This window comes from Zerene cesonia, chromosome 7, assembly GCF_012273895.1.
Source record: "Zerene cesonia ecotype Mississippi chromosome 7, Zerene_cesonia_1.1, whole genome shotgun sequence".
NCBI classification, from domain to species: domain Eukaryota; kingdom Metazoa; phylum Arthropoda; class Insecta; order Lepidoptera; family Pieridae; genus Zerene; species Zerene cesonia.
The window spans coordinates 4,913,306-4,929,689 of record NC_052108.1 but is presented as its reverse complement, the minus strand read 5'-3'; the positions used below and the strand labels follow the sequence as shown (position 1 = coordinate 4,929,689).

General features: G+C 32.7%; 3 protein-coding genes across 4 annotated transcripts in view; 1 reads left to right on the top strand and 2 right to left on the bottom strand.

Annotated features, from left to right (window-relative positions):
- The window catches only part of LOC119828222 (ecto-NOX disulfide-thiol exchanger 2-like), a 5,940-nt gene extending 269 nt beyond the window's left edge, over positions 1 to 5,671 (bottom strand). The window contains exons 1-10 of the mRNA XM_038350326.1: positions 5,449 to 5,671; positions 5,239 to 5,373; positions 4,254 to 4,873; positions 3,696 to 3,923; positions 3,021 to 3,204; positions 1,794 to 1,900; positions 1,077 to 1,199; positions 845 to 988; positions 273 to 410; positions 6 to 103 (exon numbers count right to left, since the gene is read on the bottom strand). Of these exons, the coding sequence (XP_038206254.1) occupies positions 6 to 103; positions 273 to 410; positions 845 to 988; positions 1,077 to 1,199; positions 1,794 to 1,900; positions 3,021 to 3,204; positions 3,696 to 3,923; positions 4,254 to 4,873; positions 5,239 to 5,373; positions 5,449 to 5,455 (1,784 nt within the window). The 5' untranslated portion in view covers positions 5,456 to 5,671. The remainder of the gene's footprint in view (positions 1 to 5; positions 104 to 272; positions 411 to 844; positions 989 to 1,076; positions 1,200 to 1,793; positions 1,901 to 3,020; positions 3,205 to 3,695; positions 3,924 to 4,253; positions 4,874 to 5,238; positions 5,374 to 5,448) is intronic.
- A 509-nt stretch (positions 5,672 to 6,180) lies between these two features.
- On the top strand, positions 6,181 to 7,723 carry LOC119840804 (DNA-directed RNA polymerase III subunit RPC8). Its single transcript, XM_038367556.1, has 4 exons — positions 6,181 to 6,442; positions 6,517 to 6,700; positions 7,011 to 7,151; positions 7,493 to 7,723. The coding sequence occupies exons 1-4, from the start codon at positions 6,332 to 6,334 to the stop codon at positions 7,699 to 7,701; spliced, it is 645 nt and encodes a 214-aa protein (XP_038223484.1). The 5' UTR covers positions 6,181 to 6,331; the 3' UTR covers positions 7,702 to 7,723.
- A 117-nt stretch (positions 7,724 to 7,840) lies between these two features.
- LOC119828251 (integral membrane protein GPR155) overlaps positions 7,841 to 16,384 on the bottom strand; it is a 13,807-nt gene continuing 5,263 nt past the window's right edge. Inside the window, exons 8-16 of one of the 2 annotated variants that reach the window (XM_038350355.1) lie at positions 15,805 to 15,957; positions 14,630 to 14,801; positions 14,096 to 14,254; positions 13,448 to 13,462; positions 12,774 to 12,909; positions 12,231 to 12,411; positions 11,483 to 11,658; positions 11,044 to 11,169; positions 7,841 to 10,615 (exon numbers count right to left, since the gene is read on the bottom strand). In XM_038350355.1, the coding sequence (XP_038206283.1) occupies positions 10,423 to 10,615; positions 11,044 to 11,169; positions 11,483 to 11,658; positions 12,231 to 12,411; positions 12,774 to 12,909; positions 13,448 to 13,462; positions 14,096 to 14,254; positions 14,630 to 14,801; positions 15,805 to 15,957 (1,311 nt within the window). In that variant the 3' untranslated portion in view covers positions 7,841 to 10,422. The remainder of the gene's footprint in view (positions 10,616 to 11,043; positions 11,170 to 11,482; positions 11,659 to 12,230; positions 12,412 to 12,773; positions 12,910 to 13,447; positions 13,463 to 14,095; positions 14,255 to 14,629; positions 14,802 to 15,804; positions 15,958 to 16,384) is intronic. The other variant, XM_038350356.1, reaches the window with a different exon arrangement.

Below are 16,384 nucleotides of genomic sequence, written 5' to 3'. Positions count from 1 at the left end.
CAAACTTCTGTAGAACGTTATGGATCGTCGCTTGAGTTATTTGCGGGAACATCGCTCGTACGTACGATACCACGTAGTCTAGACTTGCACCTTGTGGATGTACCTGAAAGGATTTTTTTGTTAGTAATTATAATGTTCTATCCCGATCTTGGTACTTGTAAATATATGAATATAGGATATTTTTCATTTTTTTTATTTCCTTGGTATATAAACCAAAAATTGGTATGAAAGAAAATGTGTACTAATGTTTTAAAGACACTATGAATACATACCTGCAAAAAGGCTGACATAACACCAATTAGTTTCGCTTCGCCGCAATCTGCTTCAACGTCCGATATTATTTTAGCCTCCACATCATCAGGTAGTGGTGGCGGTGGAGGCGGTTTTACCACTGGCGATGGTAGAGGCGGCTAGAATAAAATGGGGAAATTTTAATGCTCTTTTTTAATACATCCAGATGTCACAATCAAAGATTAAGGTTTCTGTAGATATTTTAAACATTTTATTTAAGGGACTTTTAGCGTCGTAATAGACTAGACGACATCATCATCATCATCAACCCATACTTATTCCCACTGCAAGGAAATAGGCCTCGAGAGTCTTTCATACATTGAGCTTAATGTGAGCATAATATGTAACTGACGGTACAGTCCCGCTTTGAATATGATCAAATGCTTAAAGCTAAAACCGTACGCCAGATATATGGACAATCTATGATAATTTAACCTGCTCGAATTTGTTTCAAATCAATAAAACATAAATAAACATATCTCATAGAAAGCATGTCATTATTCCAGAGTATTACAATGAACAGTGTCACATAAGCAGAAAAAAAAATAACTACATTTTTCTCAAAGGATCCTTTCAAAGCTTGTCTCGCAATAAATTGTGCTTTAAACTTCTCCATTTCTTTTTGTGCATCGGCTTTTATTACATCTACTTCATTTTTGTATGCCTCTAGTTGGAACTGCATACTTTCGTTTTCTTTCTGTAAAAGATTAAAATATGGTGAAGGTAAAATTTTTTACCCAAATGAGTAAAAATGTTAAAAGGTATAGTAAGAAACGGGATAATACCTTAAGTTGTTGTACTTCTTCATTGGCAATTTCAGGATAGGCATTTCTGTTTGAAAATCCGTTATACTCATTTTCATCTCCATAGAATTTCTCATTAAATTCCTCTTTAAGAGCATGAAACTCCTGAAAAAAACAACTTCTGTAATATTTCTCATGTACATTGTAAAACCAGCTTGATATGCTAACATTTTGCTACGTAATAGCAGAATTTAGACATAAAAGCAAGTATTGAGTGATATTGTGTTGAGATTAAACGTCAGTATGCAAATCATAGTCGTGTTCCTTTTTTGTTTTTGTCGTCAATTTGTGAAGAACTCTACATTTTCCAAAGCTCAAAATATAAGTGGTAAACTATCTGATATGAGAAAAGAAAAAGAAATTTGGAGAGAAGTTGACAGATATAAAAGAATAGATAGTAACTAATTGGCTAAAGGATGTCCTCTAAAAGGACATATCAATATGATTTAGAATAAATATTTTTGTTGGTTGTATACTTTTAATAAACCATTAGCAGAAAACTTACCGTTCGTCCTCGTTGGTAAAAGAACGTTAACTCAATATCGCTTACAACTCTGATGATTATGTACACATAAAGTTTGATAAAGTTACACATCTCATGCACAAATACGAAACGTAATGAGTGATAAATGACAAATTGTACCACATAAATAAGAACACATGGTGTTCGAACCTCGCATCAGCGGAAGCCCCACGTACCTGTGTCATTTTTTGCCAGGTCTCGATGTTTTTACGTTGTGGTTTCGTGAAATGGTCCCACACGCGCTGGTGAGTGGCCGCGTTAAACACTTTCGCCACCTGTTCGACTGAGGTTCACAAAAACATGTTAGGAGCATTGTATGGAGACGCCCGAGAAACGTACCGTAGCGAACGCGACCGGCGGCCCAGCCTCGACGGCGTCGACGTCGCGTCGCTCATACACACCGCCTCTACCACTACCTACACGCCTACTCGCCTACTGCACTGCTGCTCGTGGACCCAGTGGCGACGACACAGAGCAATGCGTCCGAAACACAGCCGACCGCACCGAAAGACAACAGCCATTACTTTTGTTTGATATTCAAATTACCAAGTTTTTCAGTTTTTTTTTTATTTAACAACTGAAGTAGTCATCTTTTTTGATATTCAAATTGCCAAAAGTTAACAGGGTTGAAATATTCTTTTTATTCAACATCTGAAGTTGCCATCTTTTGTTACGGTTAACTGTGATCTGAGATAGTCCCCAAACGGTCTGACATGCTACATAAATTATTTGACATAATTTATCCATGTCAAAGCATCAATAACTTACACATTACTCTTGTGGTAAACCAAGTTCATTGTAACATGTTGAGGGCATAAACACTGGCCTGAAGGTGTCAGCACATGAGAGGTTAAGAGTTAGTGTTTTTTGCAATAAAAAGATTCGAGATTTTACAACATACAGCAGGAGATAAGTATATTTACTTAATTTTTGGAAAATGATGTTTGGATATTCTTGCCTATGCTATTTTGAGATATAAGAGTTATGCTAAAAGTAACAAACAAATTTGATTGTCTTATTTTTTACTGTTATCTACAATAATTTAGTAACATACTTAGATGGAAATAGTATTTTACAAATATTGCTTTGACAAATGGAATAACTCTTACATATTATAAAATTCATTTTTATAGCTCATTGAGAGATTTGAGTAATTTCATGTGAATATTTAATGTTATGTCATCATCTTGAAGAATCATTTTCTTTACAATTATCACATTTCACACAATACAGATGACATAAAATTATATGTTCACAAATCTCATTGATTCTTACCTTTCCATTAAATTATGTTTCACTGTTGACTGTAAAATATCATTATAAAATTGGGAGGAGACGGACTGAGTTCATTGACCATTGGGCAAAGAGAGAGATAAATTCAACTACTAGAGATAAAAACTTACGTTGTTCAATGACAAGTTGTATGTGATTCTTAACCCTTTCTTTGCACTCCGAGAGTTCTTCCTCAGCCTGCATTTTCTCATTGAAAAGCCGACGAATATGTGAATTTGTAGCTTGCAACATTGAGTAGAACTGATTTGAATTTTTCTTTGAGCATTCACCGCGTTCCAGCCAGGAGACTAGTGTCTAAAATTATAATTAAAAATACGTAATTGCATTTGTTTTCTATACTATGAAAAAAGAAAGACATTGGTCTAGTCAACTACACCAATTTCTTAACTGTTTTCAAAATACAATCAGAATTTATCTGTGATGGAGAGATGGGAGTGTCCACTATAAATAATAAAATAACAGCTATTTACTATATATAATTATACTACATATATATATATATATATATATATATACTAGCTGCGCCCCGCGGTTTCACCCGCGTAAGTCCGTATCCCGTAGGAATATCGGGATAAAAAATAGATGTTAGCCGATTCTCAGACCTACCCAATATGCTTACCAAATTTCAGAGGAATCGGTCAAGCCGTTTCGGAGGAGTATGGCAACGAAAACTGTGACACGAGAATTTTATATATAAGATATATATATACAAATTAAGCTGTTAAGATCTCTGCTAGGATAGAATACCTGTTAAGTCATCAAGTTACAATAACAGTAAGTCTTACTGGTAAAGTTCCAGAGAATTGTTCTTCACTTTTAATTTTCTCTGCCAACTGCATGATAGCTGCATTTGAAAATGGCTGAATCCTCACTGGGGATGGTGAGCGAGGATAGTTAATAGTACGACTATTAGCAAGTGCTTCTTGTTGTGCAGTTAGCTGTTGCATTTGCTGCTGCTGCATCCTAAGAGCCTGACGCTGACGTCTTTCATATTCATTCTGATCATCTCTGCTCTAAAATAATCAACATATTAAATACATGATTCAACACTTGAACTTCAATGAAAAGATATTGACTATTTTGAATGAAATAATGAGAGATACTAAATATATCAAAGTATGTGCAATCATATTATAATTTTTTGCCTTTACCATTGAAAATGCATGGTAAAAACTTCAATTGAATATTAATCAAAAAGGATAATCTTATTAATCATTTCAAATTATAATAAAATAATCAATTAGCTTTAATGATAAAAAGTAATAACATTCAAAGTTTATATTTCAAGGTTTTATACAATGTTTCAACATTGTTGATCTTTAAAAATGTTAAGTAATTGTTACCAATGCATAATCAACATGTAGCCATCCGTTTGTTGCATGAGACTCATCATCATCTTCCTTATCATCTTTATCCTTACTTAGTAACTTGATGCGATAACCAGATATAACCATTGCTGCATCTACACAACTTTCTCTATCAAAACGAATGTGGCAAAAGTTTTTCTTTGACAAACGTAATATCTGAATACGACCATAGCGCTCAAATATATCCCTTACTGTACTTTCTCGTATTTTGTCTGGTAGCCCACCAACAAATATAGTTCGGCATCCCGGAGGTCGAGCTCTCTTAGGCGGTTGTGGAGCACCAGGTTCAGGTGGTGTTAACTTACAATGTTTAAGGGTAATTTCTTTCTTCTCCTGTAAAGTTTCCTGAGTCATATTTGGATACATGGCCATCATTGTGGGATCCATCATGACTCCACCAATCATGCTTATATCCATATTTGTAGCAGTGTTACTAATAGCTGGTGCTGCCATAGCCTGCATATCTATAGTTTGCTGGGGCATCATTTCCATTCCTGCATTGGTCATCATCTCCATTCCAGTTGTAGGCATCATACTCCCTGCCATCATAGCATTTGGCATCATCATATTGAACATACCACCCATCATCATGTTACCTAGAATAAAACATCAATATTTAATATTTGTATGACAATGATAATTGATAATGAGTTCAGAAAGAGAAAGTAATAATAAGTGCAATATATGCAAAATATGAAACGAAACACAATAGCATGCTATTATTTTACACCGGTTTACTGTGGAAGGGTGGTACTTCCCCTGTGCAAGCTGGACCAACTTGTGTCGAACATATTCCGCTTCCACAATATTCATACTGTTTACACTGAGAAACTGTCTAAGCCCTATTCTAGACAGAGAATAGGGCTTTGACAGATAATGATTAATTGCATTGCATAGCATTACTGAAAATGCAAATATTAATAATTCAATTCAACTGTAAGTAATAACAAGTCACTAATACCTTGCGTATACATATTTGGCATCAACATGGGATTCATAACATTCGACATATCCACACTCTTTACATCCTGATTACTATCTTTGTTGCGACTGCTATGACTTATCCTATTCGGTGACCGTGACCTATCTCTTCTACCTGGAAGGTTAACAAAATGTAAATATAAAATCGAACTATTGAACAAATTTTTTCAGAGGTATTTATTTTACTCACCTGACATAATAAAAACTAAAAATATATGTCCCTACTATATATAAATTTCAACTATTAAAATGAAAATAGGAAATTAATACGTTTTATAGTACACATTTAGATAATTACTTCATTATTATATTAACAGCCAATGGCGAAAATCATAGTTAAGTTCAAAGAATTGTGATTTGCAAATTGTGATTAAAAATACAATACACTGAAAGATCAAAGATGAAAGATGCCAAAATCCAAATACCAATGATGCTGACAGCTGATTGATGACGGCTGTCGCCTGCCGGCTTTTGTGTGTCACAGAGTAAGTAATGTACTGACAGAGTAAGATTAAACCAGTTTTGAAATCCGAATTCAATCTGAGTTAGCTAAATGAGGATAAAGTAATACTCTTCTTGAGTAGCATCACGCAAACTACATAGGCTTACATACTTCAACATCATGACACTCATTCAAGCAGAGATGGGGTGCTTTAATGTGCTTGTAGAAACCATTAAGAGACGTGATTTCTAAAAATACTCTTCATCTTGTAACTCATATATCATAAACATCGCCATGCATAATAGCTTATCAATGCATCATTACTATAGTATTATTTCATATATAGTATACAGATTTTGGAGTCATACTACGACTTCTTCTTCTCTTTGTTAATAGCTTCACCCAACGGCGGGACTGCGCCAATATCCAGTGTAAGTGGGAGAGTCAGGATCACGAAAGAAGGACTTAAAATGTTGTCAAACTCGAGTGTCAAATTCAAGTCGGAATCAGATGTCAATTCACATATTTTCACAATAAGGATTTGAATTTTGAAGAAAGTAATCAGAAGAAAATGATATGAATATGATGTTTGAATTTACTGTTTACTAAATGTCGAATCAAAATTTTTAAAATGTTTGTTTTATCAGAAATGAAAGATGTTATTCGGGTTACCCCAGATCATTTCCACCAAAGTTTACCGGAATCCATAACAACTTTATTGAATAGAAAGCTAGCAAATAAGGTATGTGCTCACTTAACCTCTTTTATTATTATTATTTTTGTTTACTTACTTATTTTCTTCATAACAAATTTCAGGTAGTATTAAATATAGGATTATGTATAGCGTTGTTCGATATAACACATATTGGACATTCATACATATTTCCAGGAGATGGATCTTCCCATACAGAAGTTAAGTTTAGATATATCGTGTTCAGACCCATAGTTGAAGAAATTTTAATAGGAAAAATTAGGAGTTGTAGCAGAGAAGGGGTTCATGGTGTGTAAGTTGCTTTGTGTAAAAAATAAAAATATATTGTTTTATATGTTTATTTTTATGGCAATATATACTGTGCATCAAGAGGAAACTAAATACATCTAAAAATAATTAATTAAGAAGCAGATAAATAAACCTCAATTCATTCTATTCATCATATAATGCCTTAAATCTGAATAGTATATTGGTAAATATAGTTTTTAGTTTTATAGCATTAAAACACATTATAAATGAGAAATTTTGAAAAAATAGAAATATGTATATATATTTATTTATTTATTATATTGATAAAAATGGTATATTTGTATTTCAGTAACAATGGGGTTTTTTGATGACATATTAATACCAGTAAATGCACTTCAACATCCGTCAAGATTTGATGAAACGGATCAGGCTTGGGTTTGGGAGTATCCCAAAGAAGATGGAGAGAAACATGATTTATTCATGGACTCGGGTAAATGTGATATTCATGAAACTGTAGTTTGGTATTTTAATAATATAACTACAAATACCTACTTCTTATTAGTATTGTACCATTGAGCTGTAAAATATCCCCAGTTAGCTTGTATTTATATATTGTCAATATTATATATGTATTGATAAATAATACTTTTTAATTACATAACATGTAGCTTTATGTGTTGTAACTTGTCTTTGAATCTTTAATTGAATTCCTTATGGTATTTAATTTAGGAAACCCATGTGTCTGTGTATTTTTGGTAAAAGTTGCTTTGAATACATACACATCTTGTCTTAAACTTAAATGAACATTCTTACATTGTTTTATGGTTCCAGGTGAATCAATAAGATTCAGAGTGACAAGTGAAGCTTTTGAAGAAAGTTTACCAAATGGGCCCCCAGGCTCTGAGTGTACAGTACAAACCACAGCACCATACAGACTAATTGGTGGGATTAATGAGCCAGGACTTGGGCTGCTTACTTGGTGGGAAGCTCCAGAACAAGGTGATGAAGATGATAATGATGAAGAACAAGAGAATGATTAATAAAGCACTAAATATATATTTATTTGATGGTTTTATTCCTTTTTTTGCTGTCAATAATGTATGACTTTAAACGGAAATTACAAAAGGGGAAGGCTAAAGAAAACACAATGGAAGTTGCTACAATACATTTATTACATTATTTATATAACATATAATATAATATGTATACCTTCATAAATAGACAACAATGATTACAATATATTCAATTCAAAAACTAATATAGTTATACAGCTAAAATGATCAGCAAATTTTAACAATAACATTTTTGTAGACACCAAACATGTAATAAGCATAAAGTATAACAGCCATTTCATATCACATGCAATTCACGATTTGTCTATGCATGATTTCAAAATTTTATTGTATCTATTATGAAACCCAAGTGCAAGTTCTTAAAATTAAGCAGTGATGCAAAAATAAAATATAAATACGCAGTGCTTTTATGAGTTCTATAGAGATCACTTGTGCTTACACGCCTATGTCAACATAAAAAACATTGTTACAAATTATATGAAACTTATGAAATGCGATTGGAAAGGCAATAATATTTCCACCATGATTGTAGGTATATTTCCTTTCCATGAATAAAGTAAAAAAAAAAAAAAAGTAAATTAATAAAAAAATACTTCCTTTCAGCACCAAGAGCTTTGTTTCAGTCTCTTAAAGTTTTCATTTAATTATATTTTGTGTCATTTAAGTTTTTATAAAAATAATATGTGTTAGTATTAAAATTATCGCGACTCATCAAACCGTATCCTAGTACATACAAAGAAAAAGTACAACTTTATTGAAGTTTTTTATACTTGAACTAAAAATATTGAAGAGTGTTAAATAAGACACCAATATTATAATGTATATAAAATAAATTTAAATTACAAAAATTGGTTTCAGAATCCGTTCTATTTCATTTACTTAGTACCAATATGTTTTACTATGAGTACTCACAAGTGTGCATAATCTTTGTCATACACAAATAATTATTAAGTAAAGTATAAGTCAAATTAATAACAAAAAAACTATTTAAATTTGGTTTGATAGATATTATACATTACCAATTTTTTTGAAATTTAAAATGACTTATGAAGCCATTTTGCATTCCTACACTCGTCGAGCCCACTGGCATGTGAATAATAAATAAAAACAACAAATAACAAATCTTACGAGATTAGAGAGGTATAAATTTTGATATGAGAGACGTTTCCGAAGAATAATTATACATTAATGTTACAAATACCTAAAAAATGTGTTACAAAAATATTGATTATGTAAAAGAATAACATGATGTAACAATTCATCTAATCATATGTGCATAAAAACAACTTATGAAGCGAGAAAATCAGCTTTTGTAAATTATAAAATAGGCGGCGCTCAAACAAATCTTAACTATCCTATATGTTTCACTAGTTACTTGCACGTCTTATGTATTAATTATACTGCTTCTGCTGTCTAATTAAAAGTAATTTTTAACATCCTATAATTCCAGTGATTTTTAAGCCTTCAAATTACTCAACTGGATTTCTTTACTGTTTTAGCCACAACAACACGATTCGTTCATATTACATTGTTTTCAATAAAAATATCTCACAATAGAAGATGAAAGCAACATTTTTTGTCTCTTGCATATCAGCTACTATCTGACAATTTCATGATGTAATTATTCTATATATGAAATTTTGTAGACTACGGTTAAAGGCCTCAAATTCCTTCCACATATTACCTATATTTCTTCCACATATCATTAATATGCTAAGGCCAAATATATAATACAAAACCAAACATTGCAACGACATAAACCTAGTATCGGTTTTGAGGAAATAGCGACTAGACACTGGTAAGAATTGATTATTCTATAAAAAAATTGTCTATAAGATAAATTTAAATACTAATATAATATAATACATTATTTCTCAAAAAATTTTTCATAAGAAGCCCTAATTTTCGCTTTTTATTTTGATAATGAGCAAGGCATTTGAATTACGTCTACATATTTACTAGGCTCGATTATATTGAATAAATGTTAGATCTATTTCAAACTTAAACAATTTATGTCAAGAGTAATTATTAGTATGATGATCAATTAATTGATTATGAATGCTGGACATCAAATATATATATATTAATACAATTTTTTTGTATGTATTTCATTTGTATATAATATAGAACACAAAAATGCAAAATAATCTTTTCATTGCCAAAAATTACACCAGGAATATTCTGTTTCATTAACTAACACTAAATGTAATTAATGGCATGAAGGGCCTTACAAGTTACAACTATGCACGCATATAACTTATGAATTTTATACTTCTAGTTAAAATTTACAAAATCCAGACATAGCACCAAAAAAATGATTGTTAATACAATAATTTCCCACAAATTGATGTTTTAAATTTTGGTACTTATGTCTGTTTTTGTAGAATCAAATGAAGGTAAGTCTTACAAATAAATAGTTCACTAGCAATCTATTACACAAAATTTATGTTATGTATTCGCTAATTGTTGATATAGGTACGTATTTTTTCTGTTAAATTATAGATTAAGCGTAAATACTGCATAGCTATTACTTCAAAGCAAAACTACTAATAGACTATTTATCTGAAACTCATTTGGTTTGCTAGCTAAAAAAAACGAACTTTGAACTATTTTCGGTTACTATGACTACGCCCTAATTTCTTAGCCAGGTCATTTGGTTACAGCGCCATCTGTTACGTCACACGGGAACTACGCAAAAGTGTACAAGAGCGGCGAATTGGTGAAGTGGTGCGCGTTGTTTATGTGCGCTATCAGTCGTCCTTCGAGTAAATGTCTACCGTATTTTACAGCGTGCTGCTCGTTGGCCGTGAGGCCGCAGGACACGAGCCAGCGGACCAGGCACGAGCCACGAAACACGCCGTGGTATGTGCGCATGCGCCATCTGAACGTTGTTTTTATTCATTATTTTTATTAAACATATTGCTATATTTTATTTAAAATTTCCCGTATAATTTGTCGATTTTCAATCTGAATAAGGAAAAGTTTAGTGTACAGTATAATAGCTAGCTACACGCTCCGGTTCAGTCCGGGTAGTCATTTATCATAATTGAACTAATATAAACTATCCAATTTTTTAAGTTAGGTCATACTGCACATGGCGTGTAAATTGATTTAAATCGGTAGAGTAGTTTAAGAGTGCATCGCGGACAAACAATCTGATACATAATATATATTTAATATAAAGGTAATGGAAATATATTTAATAAATCGGCAAGTCGAATCTTTTTTTAGAATCAAAATGATCAATTATAAAAAGCATTTCAATGCTATAAAACTTAAAATTAAAATCAAAATGCTCATCAAAGTTACCTCGTATCCTTAGCGATGGCTTCCTTACAACGTTCCAGATGGTGGGTAATGAATTGGTCGCAGATATGTCTCGTTTCAAAGCTGAGGTCTTCTATCGGCGGTAATACCACTGTATCTGCGCCATGCCTAAAAAATAATATGATAAGATATTTATATTAATTTTGTATACAAGTGTCAAGAATCAAGACAGATTAAAGTATCCTTCACTTTGTAAATCAAATTGTTGTGGTTTTGGGCGTAAAATATACACGAAAATACAAAAGAAAAAACAACTTATCTGAACAAAATAATTTACTTGCAATTGTATCAAGCAAACGCATATTGTTTACTACAATTGCAGCTTAAAAGCTTTACCAACAATCTTAAATTACACTAGAATGTATAATGGTAAACAGTGGTATGTTTGCGAAAATTTATGTAGGTAAAATAACAAACTGACCATTTCTTTTTGAAAAATCTTACGGCAGGTATGAAAATCTCTTCAGGGTCGAGTCCAAACAGCACAAACATAATCAGCGCCTGACCGTAAACTGCGGCTGTATCCAGGAATTGTATCTCAATAAATACGCCCGATTCATCTTTACGCATCACGCGCCAACTTGTGAATGTTACTCCCTGAAATATTGAGCATGTATAATAAAATATTATAAAAAGGGAAACATTGGTGTCGTTGTATGTATGTTTTTATACAATAACTACTGGAGCAATTCCAAGGATCCTATCACGATTAGAAAGCTGCATCGTCCCTAAGTGACATAGGCCAAATTTTGTATGCAATACACAAAAAAATCTTCGATATTGATAGAAGTTTGCTGTAACTGATTATAGTTATCGCACAACCGAAATAAATACAACTTGAAAAAAAAAATAAGATGTTTGTTTATTCTAAAACGTAAGTTAAATATGAAAATATATATGGACACTATATTGTGGCGCTCGCTTAAAATAATTTCTCATTCAGTTGTTTAAAATAATTTAATACAAACTATTATATTGCAATTACAACCACAACACCAAAATTTACGTTAGCTATTAAAAAAAACCATATTCAACAAAAAAACTTAAGTCGGTTTATGAACATCACTGTTATATTCTTATGTGTGATTTGGACAGTAAAACTATAAATCCTCCTTCCCTCAGACGAAAATTTGAACGTGAAGGAACGTAATATACAAAGTGCTACTCACAATAAACATCATAAGAGAGTAGATGATGATGAGCACAGTGTGCTTGAGCAGCTGCGCGCCGCGGCCGCGGCTCTGCTCGGGCGGCACGAGCCCCAGCGAGCTCGCGGCGCGCTCCAGCTCGTTCAGATATTGGCAACTGGCGCCTGAACTGCAACTCTTGTGGGACGGACAAGCGCAACCCCTGATGGAGAAACGTGAGTGCTAAATTCTATATCTATATCCCTATTTCCTATTATTATTACGATTATTTAACCCCAATTTCAGAGTTCTTCTCATAAATAATATAACTTACATAAATGAAATATAATTACTCCGCCTTGCTGGAACTGTATGAATTGCATGTGGCTAAATGAGATTGATACTATGAATTATATGTTTATAATATCAATTTTCTCTATACAACTACGAAACAGTACTTTAGTATCTCCCAAGCAAATCAACTAACTTATTTAAGAAAAAGTGTAAAACTAAAATCCTTACCAGGTTTTGAAATAGTGTATGTAGATGTATGACAGTGTGTATAGAGCATATAGTCAGACTTACATATTATTGGCGGCAAGGTCTTCAATATCACGCCCTTGGTTCACACTAACAGTACCATTTTCACAATTGATATCGTTAGTGCAGCAGTTGGGGTTTTTGCTGGGCGATGGTGTTGCAGTTATCGCTCCATAACAGCCTAGAACGATTAAGCATAATGAAACATTGTTTTCCTATGATTTTTTTTTAATATAGCTGACAGCAGAAAACATGATATTTATGAGCAACAAGCCAATAAATGAATGTGAATCTATGAGGTGTATTTCAATAATACTTTTATTTTGTATTAAATAATAAATATACACATTTACCATTTTTATAATAAATGTAAATATCAATTAATATAATAAGAAAAAAATTAAGATGTAAAGTGTAAGGCGTAAACGAAAAGAAATATCAAATTTAAAAAATAAGCTAATACTTCATGGATTAAATCATATTAGATAAGTTTTTCATATATTTGTACCTTAATATATCTAAGATTTGAATAATATATAAGTAAAAACTTATTTATAACAATGATCGAATTAAAATCATAATCAAATGAGACTGGACGAAGAACATACAAGTCATACAAATGAAAATGTCTTTAGCTAAAAATTGAGAATGATGTTTTAGCTTGTAATGAATTTATGAACAGTCTGTATGATGATTGACAGGCCGTATATATATAATACCTTGATCTTCCATGCCTGAAGTTGCATAGAACATAAACAAAATTAATTACGTATACAAATTATTTTCCTTAGAAAAGAACATTGCCAATTTTTTGTTCCAATAAAGTCTCTAAATTTTATTTTTGGAAAAAAGTATTGTAAAAAAAAACTCATAAGACTCATCTGATATCTCCATGTTATGAACATTTAAAATATTATTGTAATGTTTACTATCCAAGTGACACAATCCGATAATAGAGAAAAAAACCTCTCTCTTTAAACATTATGCACCGAAACTAATTCACAAAATTTAAATAACTGGTAAAAAAATTTAATGCTGCTCTATCCCTAGTTTTGTCTTATCCTATGCAGTGACATATATAAAACGAAAAGGCCTGACTGATCTATCTACGCACAGCCCAAATGACTGGACCCATCGGGCTGAAATTTACCATGGAGGTAGCCACAATGATGTAGGCATCCGTTCAAAAAGGATCTTGATAAATTCTACACCCAAGGGTACGGAATTCGGAATGACCGTTTATGCCATGAACATTTATTTCGAACGCGCAACAACTAGCCAGTGTGTTCATAGAATGATATAAATTTATAGAATCGTTATTTATCAAAAATTCTAAACAATTTTCAAAGCAGCAAAAAATATGTTACCATAGTTCGACAAGGACTGCGTATGCGAAGTGGGCTCAGCGTTATCGACGAGGCTGGACGACTCGTTGGGCGACGCCTCCGGCGACTCGGAGGAGAGGCTTGCGAACTGAGCGCTGCGGCGGCGGAACCTCACGTACAAGATGAGGCAGCCCGTGCTCACTGGAATGGTTGAGGGGATTCTAGAACATTCCGTCTCGTACAAATGCTACGCGTCAACGACAGGTTCTTTTCCTTATATTATAAATACGAAAATGTGTTTGTTTGTCACAACGGAGCGGTTATACGATTAATAAACATAGGCTACTATTTATCATGGGGAAATATCTAATTCCCATGGAAAGATTTATTATGGTGCGTATTTGAATCACTTCTAGATTCATAAAATCCAATAAACGGCACTATTAAAAAAATTACATAGTTAACAAATGTTAGTTTTTTCATAATTACACGGGCGAGTCCGGGCGCGGGAATTACTCCGAATTTTTTTTTGTGTTATGGGTTGCTAGAATTTCTATATCCATAGCAGAAACATACCTGTAAGACAGAAGAACAGCACGCTAAGGCGGATCGCGTCACATGCGTCCGCGTTGATGCCGCTGCCGCTCTGCTTGGTGAGCACGAGGGCCGCCACCATCACTGCGGGAGCGCCCCACGCCACGAACGCCAGCACCGGCCACAGAGTTACCACGAAACACGGTCCGCGGCTCTGGACACGCAATGTCCGTCATAACGTTATTTGTTTATTCGTGTGTATAAATATTATATACAAAATATAGCAGTCAGGTCAAGTACCTAGTACAGTCGACCGTGGTGTCTTTTTATTTGCAAATTCGTTTATAATGTTAAATGTTTAAATGACTTAACATAGATAAACTTAATATTACCAATATAAAAACTTAAACCAAGTTGTCTTTAACAACTGACTTAAAAATATTGTATAATTAGGCGATAGGATTACAATTTAGCACGGCTCGGGCCTCTGGACATGCACCAAATAAAGAATTACATTAAGTACTTTAAAAAAATGGTCATCTATAAAATGAGGATAGGTAAAATGATTGTTGATAATCCTACGCGGATAGACTACAGAACAGATTCCCCAAGCTTCACAAAAAGATAAAAATTAATCAGTTATGTAATCTAAGTTACTAGTTTAACTAAAAAGTTGTCTAATCTATTTGATACTAACCATCCGCCCCCACGCACCGGTTAACGGTTGGTACCTCTTTTTTCTCCGTGAGAACCTTCCTTGTGCCATAGCAAATACGTTAAAAATAAACGCAATAGAATTGATCCAGCGGTTCTCGAGTTATATGCTTAGCAAAACATTTTACAAACCATTTTAATTTTTATAGAAATACAGTATCACATGTATTGCCGATAAAATAAATTTGCCGTCACATACCTTTGTTGTCTCGTTTCGACATAAATTATATCTGATAACATGATAATATGAACCATAATAATGTTCTACTAAAGAAAAAAGACGTTCATTGCATGAATGTACAGACGTTTTGTACTGAACTTATATTTTCTAAGAATTTGAATTATTGTTATCTTTTAATGAGAAAAACGTAGAAAATATCATACATCGTTTTGAAATCAAAGGCCATCAATATTCAACATTAAATTTTTTATATCTCTAACTTGTATAATAGAACTCTAAAAAGACACAATAAAGTGTTAGAAACTTAAATAATATAACTCACCTCTAGCATAAATAAGCCAACGGATAACATTGAAGTCCACAAAAGACAGGAATATACGCTAAACATTTGTAGTGATTGCTGAATTGTAGTACTCAATGATGGAGTAAACGTGTTAAGAGGGCCACCCCATATTACGCTTATAGCAAGGAGTATCTAAAACATAAGATAATTGTATGAAAACTTAACAGTAATAAAATGTTTCATAATTCGAAACTATTTAATGTAAATAAAGAATTTAATAATTCACATCTACACTTACATAAGGAGAAAAGATTTGTATTTTTATAAGTAACACATGGGCCTAGCCAGAGAGGGGCTCTAACCCCTGTTAACAAATGGATGCTGTACACTCTATTAACATTTGTTAATACATATAAATTCAAAAAGCCCTATGTACAATATAGGAGTCTTATATTATGTACCACAGGCGCAAGCGGGGCTGACTGCTAGTTTTATATATACATGACACCAACAAACAAACTCTTCAGCTTTATGTTTGTTATTATTATTATACCTAGTCTTGCCATAAATATTGTAATAAAGAAAAAAGAAAATTGTTAACTGCAAATAACATTTATTA

What these genes read in the sequence shown, in the direction of transcription:
- LOC119840804 (XM_038367556.1), top strand. Translation starts at nt 6,332, where the DNA reads ATGTTTGTTTTATCAGAAATGAAAGATGTTATTCGGGTTACCCCAGAT. An exon ending in ATAGAAAGCTAGCAAATAAG is followed by an intron (nt 6,443 to 6,516) that starts GTATGTGCTCAC and finishes AACAAATTTCAG; the next exon opens with GTAGTATTAAATATAGGATT. An exon ending in TAGCAGAGAAGGGGTTCATG is followed by an intron (nt 6,701 to 7,010) that starts GTGTGTAAGTTG and finishes TTTGTATTTCAG; the next exon opens with TAACAATGGGGTTTTTTGAT.